General features: G+C 37.4%; 1 protein-coding gene across 2 annotated transcripts in view; it reads left to right on the forward strand.

Moving 5' to 3' along the window:
• marchf4b (membrane associated ring-CH-type finger 4b) overlaps positions 1–14,551 on the forward strand; it is a 35,184-nt gene that overhangs the window by 15,582 nt on the left and 5,051 nt on the right. For both annotated transcript variants that reach the window (XR_013197109.1, XM_077215857.1), the window contains exons 2-3: positions 11,703–11,858; positions 13,104–13,296. Coding sequence is in view for 1 of the 2 variants with exons in the window: in XM_077215857.1 (XP_077071972.1) it covers positions 11,703–11,858; positions 13,104–13,296 (349 nt within the window). In the remaining variant the exon portion in view is untranslated. The remainder of the gene's footprint in view (positions 1–11,702; positions 11,859–13,103; positions 13,297–14,551) is intronic.

Genomic DNA, 14,551 nt, shown 5'->3' on the forward strand with positions numbered 1-14,551 from the left:
TGAAAAATGCTTGGTTGTTTTACCCCAATTTTGGGTCAGATATAGACAAACCCAAATGTTGGGTTAAAAATGTAATTTGAAAATTTAACCCCACGGCTGGGTTTGTCCAACAACCCAGCATTTTTTTCAGAGTGTACATGAAGTGAATCAGAACAGGAGTAAAATGAACGGCCTTCAGCTCTCGGTGGAGTAAGTGAAACAGATTGTCACAGTTGTAATGGCGTCTGAGAACACGGAGGTGGATTAGGCTGCAGGTTTTGGACTCGCTCCTCATCTCCTCCTGTGCCGTCCTCCTCCCATTGGCTGTTCCTGCTCTCCTCATACCGTCCGGCAACTCGCTCCCACCAAGTCCATCTGCAGACGGGCCTGTGTCTGAACACACACTCCCTTTCTGTTTCCTCTCGGCACTGTTGGCACTCGTGCTTATGTAATACTCACGTTAAGTTGAGCTCGAGGCGGCTTTTAAAGGAGAGCTCGACTCTTTGGCCGGAGGAGAACGAATGTGATCTCTTTACTTTCGGAGAGTAAAGAGATTAATAGAGAATTTGAGGTCTTCTCTGATGTTTCTCCTTGGGGAAAGAAACTGAAATCTCACATGTTACTCAACAATGTCTGTGCTGCTCACATTTGACAAGATACCAAAGTCTGCAATCAAAGGTTAAAGGGTTAGTTCACCCAAAAATGAAAATTCTGTCAGTAATTACTCGCCCTCATGTTGTTCAACCCCGTAAGACCTTCGTTCAATCAGAACACAAATTATGATATTTGTGATTAAATCTGAGAGCTGGATCACTCCTCCATAGGCTTCTAAGGGATTGAAACTTGCCGGCCCTGAAAAGTTATTAAAGACATCGTTAAAATAGTCCAAGTGACTACAGTGGCTCAATCTTAAGTTTATCAACTTATCACCACACACATGACCAGCGTTGGCCAATAGTGAGCCTACGTGTGACGCACAACACAGAAGCGCTGCGCTGTTACACTAGTGAACTGACTCGAGGCCCACAGAGAAGGAAATGAATAGTTGAAATAAAGTTGTTATTTTTGTTTGTTTTTGCGCTCGAAAAGTATTTTCGTCGCTTGATAAACTTAAGATTGAGCCACTGTAGTCACTTGGACTATTTTAACAATGTCTTTAATAACTTTTCGGGGCCGGCAACTGTCAATCCCTGAAGAAGTCTATGGAGGAGTGATCCAGCTCTCAGATTTAATCAAAAATATCTTAATTTGTGATCTGAAGATGAACGAAGGTCTTACGGGGTTGAACAACATGAGGGAGAGTAATTACCGACAGAATTTTTACATATTTCAAAATATGACAATGTTTCTCATCAATGAATCCAAAGATCAAATAATCTGAGCTGCTATCCATTATATGCTGATTTAATTTTTCTCACAACTTTGAGAAATATCTGAGACAAAGTTAACATTTTTATTAAACAACTCAATTGAGCCTCTTGAGCTTTGAAAGAGCATCCTGTGAGCAATGAAAAGTAAAGGAAAGAATAATCACAAACGAGATCTCTTCAATAGCTCAACTATTTATCCTAGAAAGCAGTGAGATTAAATGGATCTTACATTGAGTTTCCCGTTTCTCAGATGTTCCTCCTGAGGAAAAACAGAAATCCCACATCACTCCTCGAGATCTCAACAATGTCTCAAACTGTGCTCAGATTTGACAAGATACCAAAGTCTGCAAGGAAAAGTCATTTGTCTCTGTTTGTATTTTGCTTAAAGAATTTTAGGAGAAACATCTGGGATAAAGTTGATAATTAAAACATGTCTGAAAACTTAATTTAGTCTTTTGAGATATGAAAGAGCAACCTGTGAGCAATAACATTTTCCTCTAGGAGACACAGAAGAAAGAAAAATACATCTCAAGTAATTCTTCTAGACAGCAGTGAGATTAAATTGTGATAATCTCCTAACTCACAGATGTTTCTCCAGAGGAAAAAGGCCCCAGTAATCTCACATATATCCTCAATCCTCTCAAAACTGTCTCAAACGTTGATTCGATTCTCAACGGATCAGTCCATTCTACTCTCATTCATTTTAAAGCTTCTTGTGTGCTCACAGGTTGCTAATTCATTGCTCAAGAGATATAATGGAGTTTTATTCAAGTATCAACTTTGTCTCAGTTGTTTCTCATAAGAGCAACTCTAGCAATGCCAAATTCAAGGAGATAATCATGAAGAAAATCTCTTTTATATTTCAGCTGTGTCTCTAAGACAGCAAAGAGATTAAAGCAATGAGAGTCTCCTGCTTTTCAGATGTGTTTCCTTAGGAAAAAAAAGATCCCAGTAATTTCAATGATCTCAATACTGTCTCAAACGGTGCTCAGATTTGACACAATACCAAAGTCTGCTATCAAAAGTATCAATATGATTGAGATCTTCAAAGCCTATGCTATTCCCGTTCATTTTAAAGCTTGTTACTTTGCTCAGAGGTTGCTCATTCATTGCTCAGGAGAAATAGCATTGCAATTCTGACAAAAGACTTTTCTGACAAAAAGTCACAATTATGATTTATATCACAGTTGTGAGTTATAAAGTCCGAATTGGGAGATGTAAACTTGCAATTGCTGGAAGAAAAGTCTATAAAAGTCTTATACTTTTCAGTGATATAGGTTTAAATGTTATTTCATATTGTCACTATAGGCTAAAACATTATGCTCCCTATGAACTGCATATGTAAATATCATCTAGATCTATTGTTTACATCAAATTCATGCTTTAATAGCAGGTTTCATCAGTCCAGACTGTCCGTTTAATGGCTTGCAATCATAAAAGTCGGTGTAAAGTTTCAAAGGGCTTCTTCGTCGATGGTATTCTACAAAAAGAAGACCAGTGCTGCATCCAAAACTGAATACTTCCATATTATATAGTATGAAAAAAAAAATTACGCCAATAAAGTAGTATGTCTGAATACGTTGAGTTCTTTTTTGCTGCTTATTGCGTCAAATACACACAAAATAATGTCAAAATGCAGATCTTTGCGAGTGTACATGTAAACACAGTCAGTTATGCTTTAAGTGAATGTAAACAGTTCAAATGTAGTAACTACTTCGACAGTATCTGATTTCGGACGCACCACATCTATTTTTTTGCGGTCTGAATCTGATCCTAACACCCACATGCACAAGACGCTTTTTTTCCCCTTATTCCGTGGATCTCGCCTGTTTTCCTCCAGTTGTTACCACAGTTTTTCTGCCAACACAATGTGCATAACAGCTTTAAACATGTTTTATTCAAGCATCAACTCAAATGTTCTCAGACGTTTCTTCTAAAATGCAGCACAACACAACGTCACCAACTTGTGTCTATCTGTTACAGAGTCTATCTGTATTTCTCGCAAACATGTAGTCAATCATTTTATCCCTTAAAACTAATTTTTGATCACCAAAATGACATATTTAGATGTTTTTGAAAAAAATTCTTCATGCCTTAAATTGCTTGAATGTAACTCGACACCCGTGCTCCATTTAGTATACGCGATTCTATGAATATGCAAATGAGCCCCGCCTCCACTCCCTCACTCAGCTCAGAGATCCACTCGTTGACGATCACACGTTGATCTGATTGGTTACAAGGTAGTTTGTGACGTCAGAAACACCAGCGATTTCAAACCGTGTTTTTGAGACTGTCTTTGGTTCACTTCAGTTTTAAAGCTATAGTATACGATGTTAAAAATCAGTCGAGAAAGCCTGAGACGTTAGGGAAGTTTTAAAAAACTCATCCCGCCCCTCCACACACACACCCCTCCCCTCTGTGCTACCTGATCCCTCCCACCGGGAAACAAAATGAACAACGTCACTCAGTCAAGCTGTGATCACCGGTAGTAAACATCGGACACACATCATATGTAAAATTGCCTTTAGACACTTGAACTTAGTTGCTTCATCAACAATTCAATGTCACGTTTGAGATCACGTCAACGCAAGATTAGCAACACTTGAAATGTTCTAAACTCCCCACCACCATTAGTATAATTCTACTAGTATTGCTAAGATTTTCAGTAATTGTTATTGCAGCACACAGCGCATCTTGTTCAAATTTCGATCGGCTCGAACAGAAACCCGCTAGGCCAACTGAAATATATTCAAGGACTTCAAGAAATATAATTACTTTGACCCGTGATAGGCGATGCTAAACGGCTAACATTCCAATGCCGACCGGCAGCATGAGCAAGTTGTCAAACTGATAAAAAGCTATTTATGTAACACGTCACACCATAAAAGTATAAATAAATGTTTACCTGCTCAACAAAAAGTCAGTGCCAGCGTCGGTCTTCAGTCCCAGATCTTCCTGAAGCCTCCTCCAACGGTCAATGGTGGACCCTATATTTATCCTACTCAAAGTTCGGCGTTCTTCACATTTTTTATTTTATCTCTGCTCGTTCCTCTAATGACTTTCTCTTTCGTCCTAACTTTACTGTAGGGGCAAGCAGGGGACGTCTTTTTTTTTTTTATCCATTGCTGATATGCTACTTAGCTAGCTACCATAGACTGTCAGCTGCTTACGCGTGCAATTTCATGTCGCAGGAGGGGGGCGGGGTCGGGTGCGGTGGGGTGCGGTGGAGACGCGAGCGCCAGGCGGAGTTTCAAGTGGAGCTGGTAATTGGATGAGAGCAGTTGACCAATGTAAGCTGTCCGGCCGGACAGCTTACATTGGTCAACTTCTCTTCCTCTGTACAGCCAATAGAGTGAATGGATTTTTTTCATTCTTTTTTCTATTCATATTGTTAGGATTGTACTATATAACAATTACCAGCATCTAAACGAGGATATTAATAATGAACAATCTTTGAAATCGTATACCATAGCTTTAAGGAGAAAATACTCAGCAATGCTGTCGACTTATGAATTTACACATGGTTTGTCTTAAAGCATATTCTGAACACCACATAGACATATAAACAACATTAAAAGCTTGATTTTCCTCAAAGGACACTCGTATGTGTCCTGAGCTTTGAATGAGCAAACTCCGGGCAATAGCATCCTCTTATATCCTAAGCAAGACTGCATTAGTTATTCTCATCTGGTTTTGGGTTCTGAAACGATTAACTCGAGCTCTGTTTATACACTCATCTTCTGCAGAGAGAAACGAGAGTGCACGTTGTTTGTGCGAGTGTCGATGTCTCTCAGCGTGGCGCTAGCGTTAGTGTTTGCTGGAAGGTGAGCGTCACACTGCGTCACACCTGTTCCTGTGTCTCAGTTACGCTTCACACACAGACACACACACACAAACACAGACACACAAACACACACACACACACACACACACACACACACACACACACACACACACACACACACACACACACACACACACACACACACACACACACACACACACACACACACACACACACACACACACACACACACACACACACACGACAGTCACTACATCCATCCGCATTCCTCACACACTGTCCTGTACATGCAGTAGAGCAGAATACCACACACACACACACATTACTCAGTACAACACCATCCCGTAGTAAAAAATACCACACAAGACGCACATTAGATGCTCACGTCCAAAACATACTGAGAAACCAGATTAAACCAGTCTAAATTGGATTGCCGGATGAACACTTTTTTTTTATTGGAGTGCATTATAAAAGAAAATACTATCTCAGTCCTTCTCCCAATGTCTAATTCTTAACAATGTTTAATTCACTGCTGATTGATGTTTCTTTGTGAAATTTACTTTAAGTGGAAATTGTTTCAAAAGACATCCTTCAGTGTCTTTCAGTGTTTGTTGCTAAATAATGGCACAATACTCTAAAAAGCATAAATATAGACAGCACACATACAACCCCGAATCAGAAAAAGTTGGGACAGTATGGAAAACACAAATAAAAAAAGAAAGTAGTGATTTCTAAATGTACTTATACTTGTATTTCATTGCAGCCAATGTGAACACAAAATACTTCATGTCTTGTCTGGTCAACTTAATTTCATTTGTAAAAATACATCATTTCCTGTCATTCAGACCTGCAACACATTCCAAAAAAGGTTGGGACAGGAGCAATTTAGGGCTAGGAATCAGGTAAATTGGTTAAATAATGATGTGATTTGAAAAAGGTGATGTCAACAGGTGATTGTAGTTATGATTTGGTGCAAAAGCAGCATCCAAGAAAGGTCTAGTTCTTTAGGAGCAAAGATTGGCCGAGGATCACCAGTTTGCCAACAAATACGTGAGAAAATTATTGAAATGTTTAAAAACAATGTTCCTCAAAGAAAGATAGGAAGACATTTGCTTATTTCACCTTCAACAGTGCATAACATAATTAAAAGATTCAAGGAATGTGGAGGAATTTCAGTGCGTAAAGGACAAGGGCGCAAGCCTAAGCTGAACAACCGTGATCTCCGATCCCTCAGACGGCACTGCATCAAAAATCCTCATTCGTCTATAAGCGATATCACCACATGGGCTCAGGACTACTTTGGCAAACCTTTGTCAAGTACCACAATACGTAGTTACATCCACAAATGCCAGTTAAAACTGTACTGTGCCAAAAGGAAGCCTTATGTTAACAGTGTCCAGAAGTGCCGTCGCCTTCTCTGGGATCGGAGGCATCTGGGATGGACCATCACACAGTGGAAACGTATTTTTTGGGAGAAATGGACGCCGTGTGCTCCGGACCAAAGAAGAAAAGGATCATCCAGACTGTTACCACCAGCAACAAGTCCAAAAGCCAGGGTCTGTCATGGTATGGGGTTGTGTCAGTGCCCTCGGCAAAGGTAACTTGCACTTCTGTGATGGCACCACTAATGCTGAAAAGTACATGGAGATTTTGGAGCACAATATGCTGCCTTCAAGAAGACATCTTTTCCAGGGACGTCCATGCATATTTCAACAAGATAATGCAAAACCACATTCTGCACACGTTACAAAGTCCTGGCTGCGGAGGAAGAGGATACGATACTTGACTGGCCTGCCTACAGTCCCGACCTGTCTCCAATAGAGAACGTGTGGCATCAAAGACCCCGTACTGTTGCCCACCTTAAGACTTGTTTGCAGTCTTGGCCTAATGGTAACAGAGTTGGACTGGTGACCCAAAGGTTGCTGGTTCGATTCCAGTACCGGCAGGAATATGACTGAGGTGTCCTTGAGCAAGGCACCTAACCCCCAATCGCTCCCCGGGCGCCACTCAAGGCTGCCCGCTGCTCTGGGTGTGTGTATCCACGTTTGCAGTGTGTGTGTGTTCACTACTCACTACTCTGCTCCTAATGTGTGTGCACTTACTTCGATGGGTTAAATGCAGAGGTCAAATTCCAAGTATGGGTTACCATACTTGGCCATCACGTGTCACTTTCACTTTCAGCAGGAATGGGACAAATTTACACCTGAAACACTTCATCACTTGGCGTCTTTAGTCCCTAAACGTCTTTTAAGTGTTGTGAAAAGGAATGGCAACATTACAAAGTGGTAAATGCTTAACTGTTCCAACTTTTTTTGAAATATGTTGCAAGAACCAAAATAAAAACACAATAAAAATCATGAGGAACACATTAAATTATGTGCTATTGTATTGTGTGCAATGAAATACAAGTCAAAGTACATTTAGAAATCACTACTTTCTTTGTTTTCCATATTGCCCCAACTTTTTCTGATTTGAGGTTGTAGATATTGGGTAAAATAGACTCTTTTTTTTATGAGATTGAACAGTACTAGGGTAGTAAATGATTGGTAAGTATATTTATAATACTATATTATAATGTTGCCTTTTTCGCCTTTGTTGGCTTTCTTAGTTGGGGACATTTAATTTTTTATTTAACAATATTATTACAACATTATTTTCCTGTAATCTCTGTAATGCTGCTTTGAAACAATCTGTATTGTAAAAAGCGCTATATAAATAAAGGTGACTTGACTTGACTATAATATTCTTCAAAGATTTCTCCTACATTTTGGATCCGTCGTAAAGCCAATACCATATTGTGATAATCTCTTTTGGAATAGACTTTGCATGCCTTAAAATGCTGCCTAGGTAGACAGCTCACTGTGTTTTGGGACGGAGCCCTTTTCTTTTCTATAGTGCATCCTTTCAGGGCTAATAGGTGTTGTAGGTGTCATGACAAAGAGTGTCATTCAATTATGAAATAGTGTGATTTCAATCTTCTCAATCTGCATCCATACACTGCAGAGTAAAAGATTGCGCTCGGTGTTTGATTTCAGGATTTTTTACTGTTTTTGAAAGAAGTATCTTCCGCTCACCGAAGCTGCATTTATTTGATAAAAAATACAGTAAAAATAGTGAAATAGTATTACAAATTCAAATTGTTTAAACAAATTTTTTTTGATTGTAATATAGTAAAGTGTAATTTATTCCTGTGATCAAAGCACCATTACTCCAGTCTTCAGTGTCACATGATCCTTCAGAAATCAGTATAATATGATGATTTCATGCTGAAGACACATTGTGTACCTTTTTTTTCAGGAATCTTTGATGAATAGAAAGTTCAAAAGAACAGCATTTATTTGTTATACAAATCTTTTGTAACATTACAAATGTCTTTACTGTCGTTCGTTGTAATGCATCCTTGCTGAATAAAAATATTAACTTTCACTGCCAGCGTTTTTTTTTAAAGTTGCAAGTGTTTTTGATACTTTTCACAAAAATGTCATGGCCCTCAGAATATTTTGTTGTATCAATATCTGAACATGCAACATATCAAAAGAAAGAACAGACCCTCTGCTTTAAAAAAAATGAATATAGGTAAGTTTCATAAAAAAAGCAACATTTTGAATATAAAGCTGAGAAAATTGCGAAAATCGTCACTTGTTTCTGCTTCTTCTTCGTCAGTGTTTTATGGAAGCTTGTTTCCGCCACAGAATAAAACATTTTAAAAGATAATTGTGACTTTATTTCTCAGAATTGCGAGATAAAAAGTCAGAATTGCGTGAAATAAAGTCGCAATTGCGTGTTATAAAGTCAGAATTGCGAGATATAGTCTCAATTGTGTTATAAAGTCAGAATTACGAGAGAAAAACTAAAAAGTCTGACTTTTTTTCTCGCAATTCTGACTTTATTTCACGCAATTCTGACTTTATAACACATAATTGCGATTTTATATTTCGCAATTCCGACATATTTTCTCCGTATTGTGAGATATAAACTCGCAATTACGAGTTATAAAGTCCAATTCTATGAGAAAAAAAGACTGACTTTAGTTTTTTCCCCTCAGAATAGTTTGTCTCAACTTTTAATCATGCAATTCTGACTTTATATCTCCCAATTGCATATTATAAAGTCATAATTGTGAGATATAAACATGCAATTCTGAGAGAAAAAGTCAGAATTGCGAGTTTATATCTCATAATTCTGACTTTACAACACTCAATTGCGACTTTATTTTACGCAATTCTGACTTTATATCTCGCAATTCTGAGAAATAAAGTCAGAATTGTGAGATAAAAAGTTGCAATTACCTTTATTTTTCATTCTGTGGCGGAAACAAGCTTCCAGTGTTTTGATCGGGAGATTCAGTATTCTTTCAGAAGATGTGTAATAGCGCCCCCTACCATATAACAGTGAAAACACAGAAAGCCATAAAATTCCATCAATGGCGGGGAAAGAGTTAATAAAAAAAATAGTACTGACCCCAGACTTTTGTAGTTCACCAAAAAAATTAAACTTCTGTCATCGTTTACTCTCCCTCATGTTGTTCCAAACCTGCGGTACTTTTTGTCTTCTGCAGAACACAAAAGGAGAGTTCAGTTTGTTTTTAAAGGATATTTATGATACTTCTGTGCAGGTGAAATAAATCAGTGTTGTTCTTTTTTTATTGTTTATTTGTAAAGGGACCATGCACAATTTTTAACATAAAATTGCCATTTCATGTATTGTACCGGATTTAGCCAAAGGCTATTTTTCATCCGCAGTCCCCCAAGCAGGTCAAAACTAACATAACATTACACAGACAATAAATACATACATACCCACATACTGTGAAGGCTATAAAAAATTAACTACAACAATCTCAATGGTTACATAATTGGTTCAATTTTAACAAAGATTTTAACTTCACTTTAAAAAGTGGTTGTAACTGAGTTTCACCTGGAGATTCTCACATTTAACCTAACATTTGTATTTTTTGTGCACTATTCCTTTAAATATCCAAACACAGCATGAACAGCACAGTCGATCTGTACGTTAGCGGTTTACCATGTGTAGTGCAGTTAAAAAGTCACTCTGGATGAATGTTGAGCTTTAGTTCTCTTTATCCAATTTTAAAATTCATACAGTGTTCATGAGGAAGATAAAGGATTTGTTCTGAAATAGTCAATTCACTTACTTCTCCATTTTTCATTATGTCTGAACTGTCTAAAACCAAGATAAAACATTGAAAAATAAATAGATGGTAAAAAGGGCTGGGTATTGAAAAGCTGCAGATAAATAGACTTTTTAAAAACATATTTATAACAAACTAAAAACACAATCTACTACATGCCATCTGTCGTCTGATTGATAGTTTATACTTTTTTAGAAAAAAGCCTTTTTTATTGTAAAAATGTTATGCTTATGGTTCATGTCTTTTTGCCTTGAAAACTAATTTTTATTAAGTAAACATATGAAGAACTTTTATGTTGTCATTAATATTTTAAGATGAACCCTTACTGGACTGAAGCAACTTAGTACTGGATTATCCATACATTTTTTTCCCTTTAAAAAATCATGTTAAAATGTGAGTCTCAAATATGATCATCAGGCTTTTGAGAAGCGTTTCTTTGTTCATCTGTCAATCATCATTGTATTGCACTGCACTATAATTTTTAAAACTACAGATATTTAATCATAAAACTAAGCATTTAAATATCATCTTACTAAGATTATTGGAGATATAGAGTAACAGCTTATATTTATATGGATTTCATGTAAGTAATCACTATACTGTTATAAAGATCTCATTGATTTACATTACAAGCTCTATTATTAAGGATTATTGGAGAGAAATACATATTGCTTTACAATATAATATTTTGGATATATACCTCAAGAATGGTTAAAAAGAGATAAAAATTTAATGAATATTCTGCTGGTGGCTGTAAAAAAGAGCTTGACCAAAAAAATGGTTGTCACACGAGAGACCTACCTTAAATATATGGATGGAAATCACAATGGACATTTACAAATTGGAGAAGATTTGGAACAATTTGCTTTGTGCTGGGAAAAGTGGACCAACTATGCAACATCTCAAAGACCTGATTTTATTTTCTAGTTAATATTTAGAATACACAGAAAGACTGCTCCCTAAATGTACATAGTTCTTTCTTCTTCTTTTGCTGTTTCGTTTAAAAAAAATTACATTTCTGATGAGTAGATGTACGACAAACACTACCGTATTGTGTTTATATATGGGCATGATATGAAGGTATTCGATATATAGTATCTGATATACATCTGAATGAAATGTAATGTTTACCTGAGGAAAAAAAGAAAAGAAAAAAAAAGAAGTTTGCTTGTCTGAATGACTGAGAACCTTCATGTCTCAGCAGGTGCGATTAATCAAGCAAGCGATTGCTACTGATGGTGCATTCTGGGAAATGTAATTCTTTGAGAATCTTTTTTTTTTTATTCAGCTCAACAAATGGTTTGTTTACTGAGAGTCTCATGTATGTATGTGTGTGTGTGTGTGTGTGTGTGTGTGTGTGTGTGTGTGTGTGTGTGTGTGTGTGTGTGTGTGTCAGGGCGAGCTGCTGAGCCCGTGTCGCTGCAGCGGGTCCGTTCGCAGCACTCATCAGCCGTGTCTCATCAAGTGGATCAGTGAAAGAGGCTCGTGGACCTGTGAACTCTGTTACTACAAGTATCAGGTGATCGCCATCAGCACCAAGAACCCACTGCAGGTACAACTTCACAAAACCACTACAAGACTGAAGACACTGACTGTTTACAGAATCAGGCCTGAATTAGTGTAGTAACGGTTTTGATTCTTAATTATTCTACTAAAAATTATTTTAATTTGGAGCAAGGTCCCTTCCAATAATGTTCGAAAGTTTGGGTTCTGTAAGATTTGTAAATGTTTTTTAAGGAAGAAGTCTCTTCTGCTCACCAAAGACTGCAATTATTTTATCAAAAACAGTAAAAATTGTGAAATATTATTGCAGTTTAAACTAACTGTTTTCTATGTGAATCTATAGTAAAATGTAATTTATTCCTGTGATAAAAGCTGTATTTTCAGCATCATTACTCCAGTCTTCAGTGTCACATGATCCTTCAGAAATCATTCTAATATGATGATTTGCTGCTCAAGAAACATTTCTGATTATTATCAATGATGAAAACAACTTAAGCTGCTTAATATTTTTGTGGAAACTGTGATACTTTTTGTTCATGAATAGAAACTTCAAAAGCATTTATTTGAGATAAAAATCTTTAGTGACATTAAAAATGTCTTTGCTGTCACTTTTGATCAATTTAATGTGTCCTTGCTGAAAATAATACATAAAAAAAATAAAAGGTACTACACTAAACAAGAACAATACTGTATTTGGACGTACTATATTTTTTTTAACTAAAGTTCATTTATAAACATAACAAACCATAAAACTCCAAATGTGTATCTGTAACTAAGTTACATATTGTCACTGAGGTTTAGTGAATCAAGAATCAGTCCGTCTCATTAGACCAATTCAAACCAAACTAAAGGTCTTTGCACACTGAGTATACAAATTTTCATATGCATTTTTAAATTTTTTGTCATTCGGTGGCTCTGAACAATCAAAACACCTCTCAAAATGCTACGGATGCGAAAAACACAGAAAATCAAACCCGGTCTGAATTTTTATGACCAACGAAAGTTTCGCAGGCAGTGTGTAAACGTGATTGACAGAACGTGGGGTCGTATTTATTTTTTAACGTGCGAAAATTTCGGACTCAATGTGCAAGGACCTTAAAACGTATAGTAAGGCTCAGCTGATTTTTGAGTCTTTTACAGAGAATCAGTTCATTTGAATCATTTGTTTGAAAACCAGAGAATATTTGAATCATTTAGTTTTGAATAAGAACTGGATCTTGACTCTCAATCCTAAATAGTGAGATGCAGTAGAACTGAAACACCCTTCTCTCTCCGTCTTTGTCTTTTAATGAAGTGGCAAGCGATTTCCCTCACCGTCATAGAGAAGGTCCAGATAGCGGCGGCCATCTTGGGTTCCCTGTTCCTCATCGCCAGCATCTCGTGGCTCGTGTGGTCGTCTCTCAGCCCTTCGGCCAAATGGCAACGGCAAGACCTGCTCTTTCAGATCTGTTACGGGATGTACGGCTTCATGGACGTCATCTGCATCGGTACGTACCGTTCTGCTTGGGGTCAAAGGTCAAGTTAGGGTTTAAATGAAGGATAAACAATATAATATATTCAGTCACAATGAGTCGTTTATGCAGTTTAGTTCAGCTCTTTTTTCACTGGGGAGGATTTTTTTTGCTTTCTGAAAGATTTCTTAGTACAATAAATATATTTATAAGAAAAGATGAAGGAGAATTTTACAACAAACTCTTTTAAAGAAATCCACAGACAGTATGTGTGTTTTAAAAGCAGAAAAACCTTGATATACTGGGTCTGTAAAGAACTCATACCTCATTTAATCCTCTTCTGTGACTCACAATACACCTGTGACCATGAATCTAATGTAAAAGGGGATTCAAATCTAACGGAAAAAAACACATGTAGCAAATTCCCAATCGCATGCTGAGAGACATGGCTTTCTGTGACTGCATTGAGTTTTTTCACTGGTTATTGTGTTTAATAACACTTTTTAACATCGAGTGCGTCTAAAATTCGCGTTCACCTCCAAAGAGAGGCAGCTTTCTGTGCGCACACTTTCCTTTTTCCTTTTCAGGATAGGATATATTGCACTAAAATAACTCTTTTTAACATCAAGCACATCCCGCTTATATTCTCATTCATGCATTTCATCACTCTGAAGTGTCAATAGTGCTATATATTTACATACTATCGAAAAATCTCTAACAATAGATATTTTATACCGTGGTAATGATGTCATCATACCGCTATGCCCAAGCTCATTTTTAGATCCTGTTAGTTAATGCATTAACTAATGTTAACAAATGAGACCTTATTGTAAAGTGATACCATTTTCTTTATCTCAGGGATGTGACCCTTTAGGGCCCTATTTTACACGCAGTGCAATGCAGCGCCAGGCGCGTGTATTTTTTGCTAGTTTCAGCCCGACGCAGTTTTCATTTTCACGTCCTGCGCCACGTTGTTTAAATAGCAAATGCATTTGTGTCCATGAGTTGCTGGTCTGAAAACGAGGCGTGTCTGGGTGCATTGTTGGCGTATTACTATTTTGAGGAACTGAAATAGACAGATCCATTGACCAACTGAAATCTGGTCTAAAGTCAATGGCGCAGTATTTTTTTGTTATTTAAAGAGCGCGTTAGTAATGTGCGCCTATAGGCGGGTCCACAACATGCGTACACTTTGTCCTGTAGATGGTCGCGCTTTAACCTCGCACACGAGCAGATCCGTTTCCTCGCTAGAGAAGAGTTCAGGTTTTCCGCTTGCAAATTCCGCCATGTA

Source organism: Siphateles boraxobius, unplaced genomic scaffold (genome assembly GCF_051911475.1).
Source record: "Siphateles boraxobius isolate OS27281-9 unplaced genomic scaffold, OSU_SipBor_1 7, whole genome shotgun sequence".
NCBI lineage: Eukaryota > Metazoa > Chordata > Actinopteri > Cypriniformes > Leuciscidae > Siphateles > Siphateles boraxobius.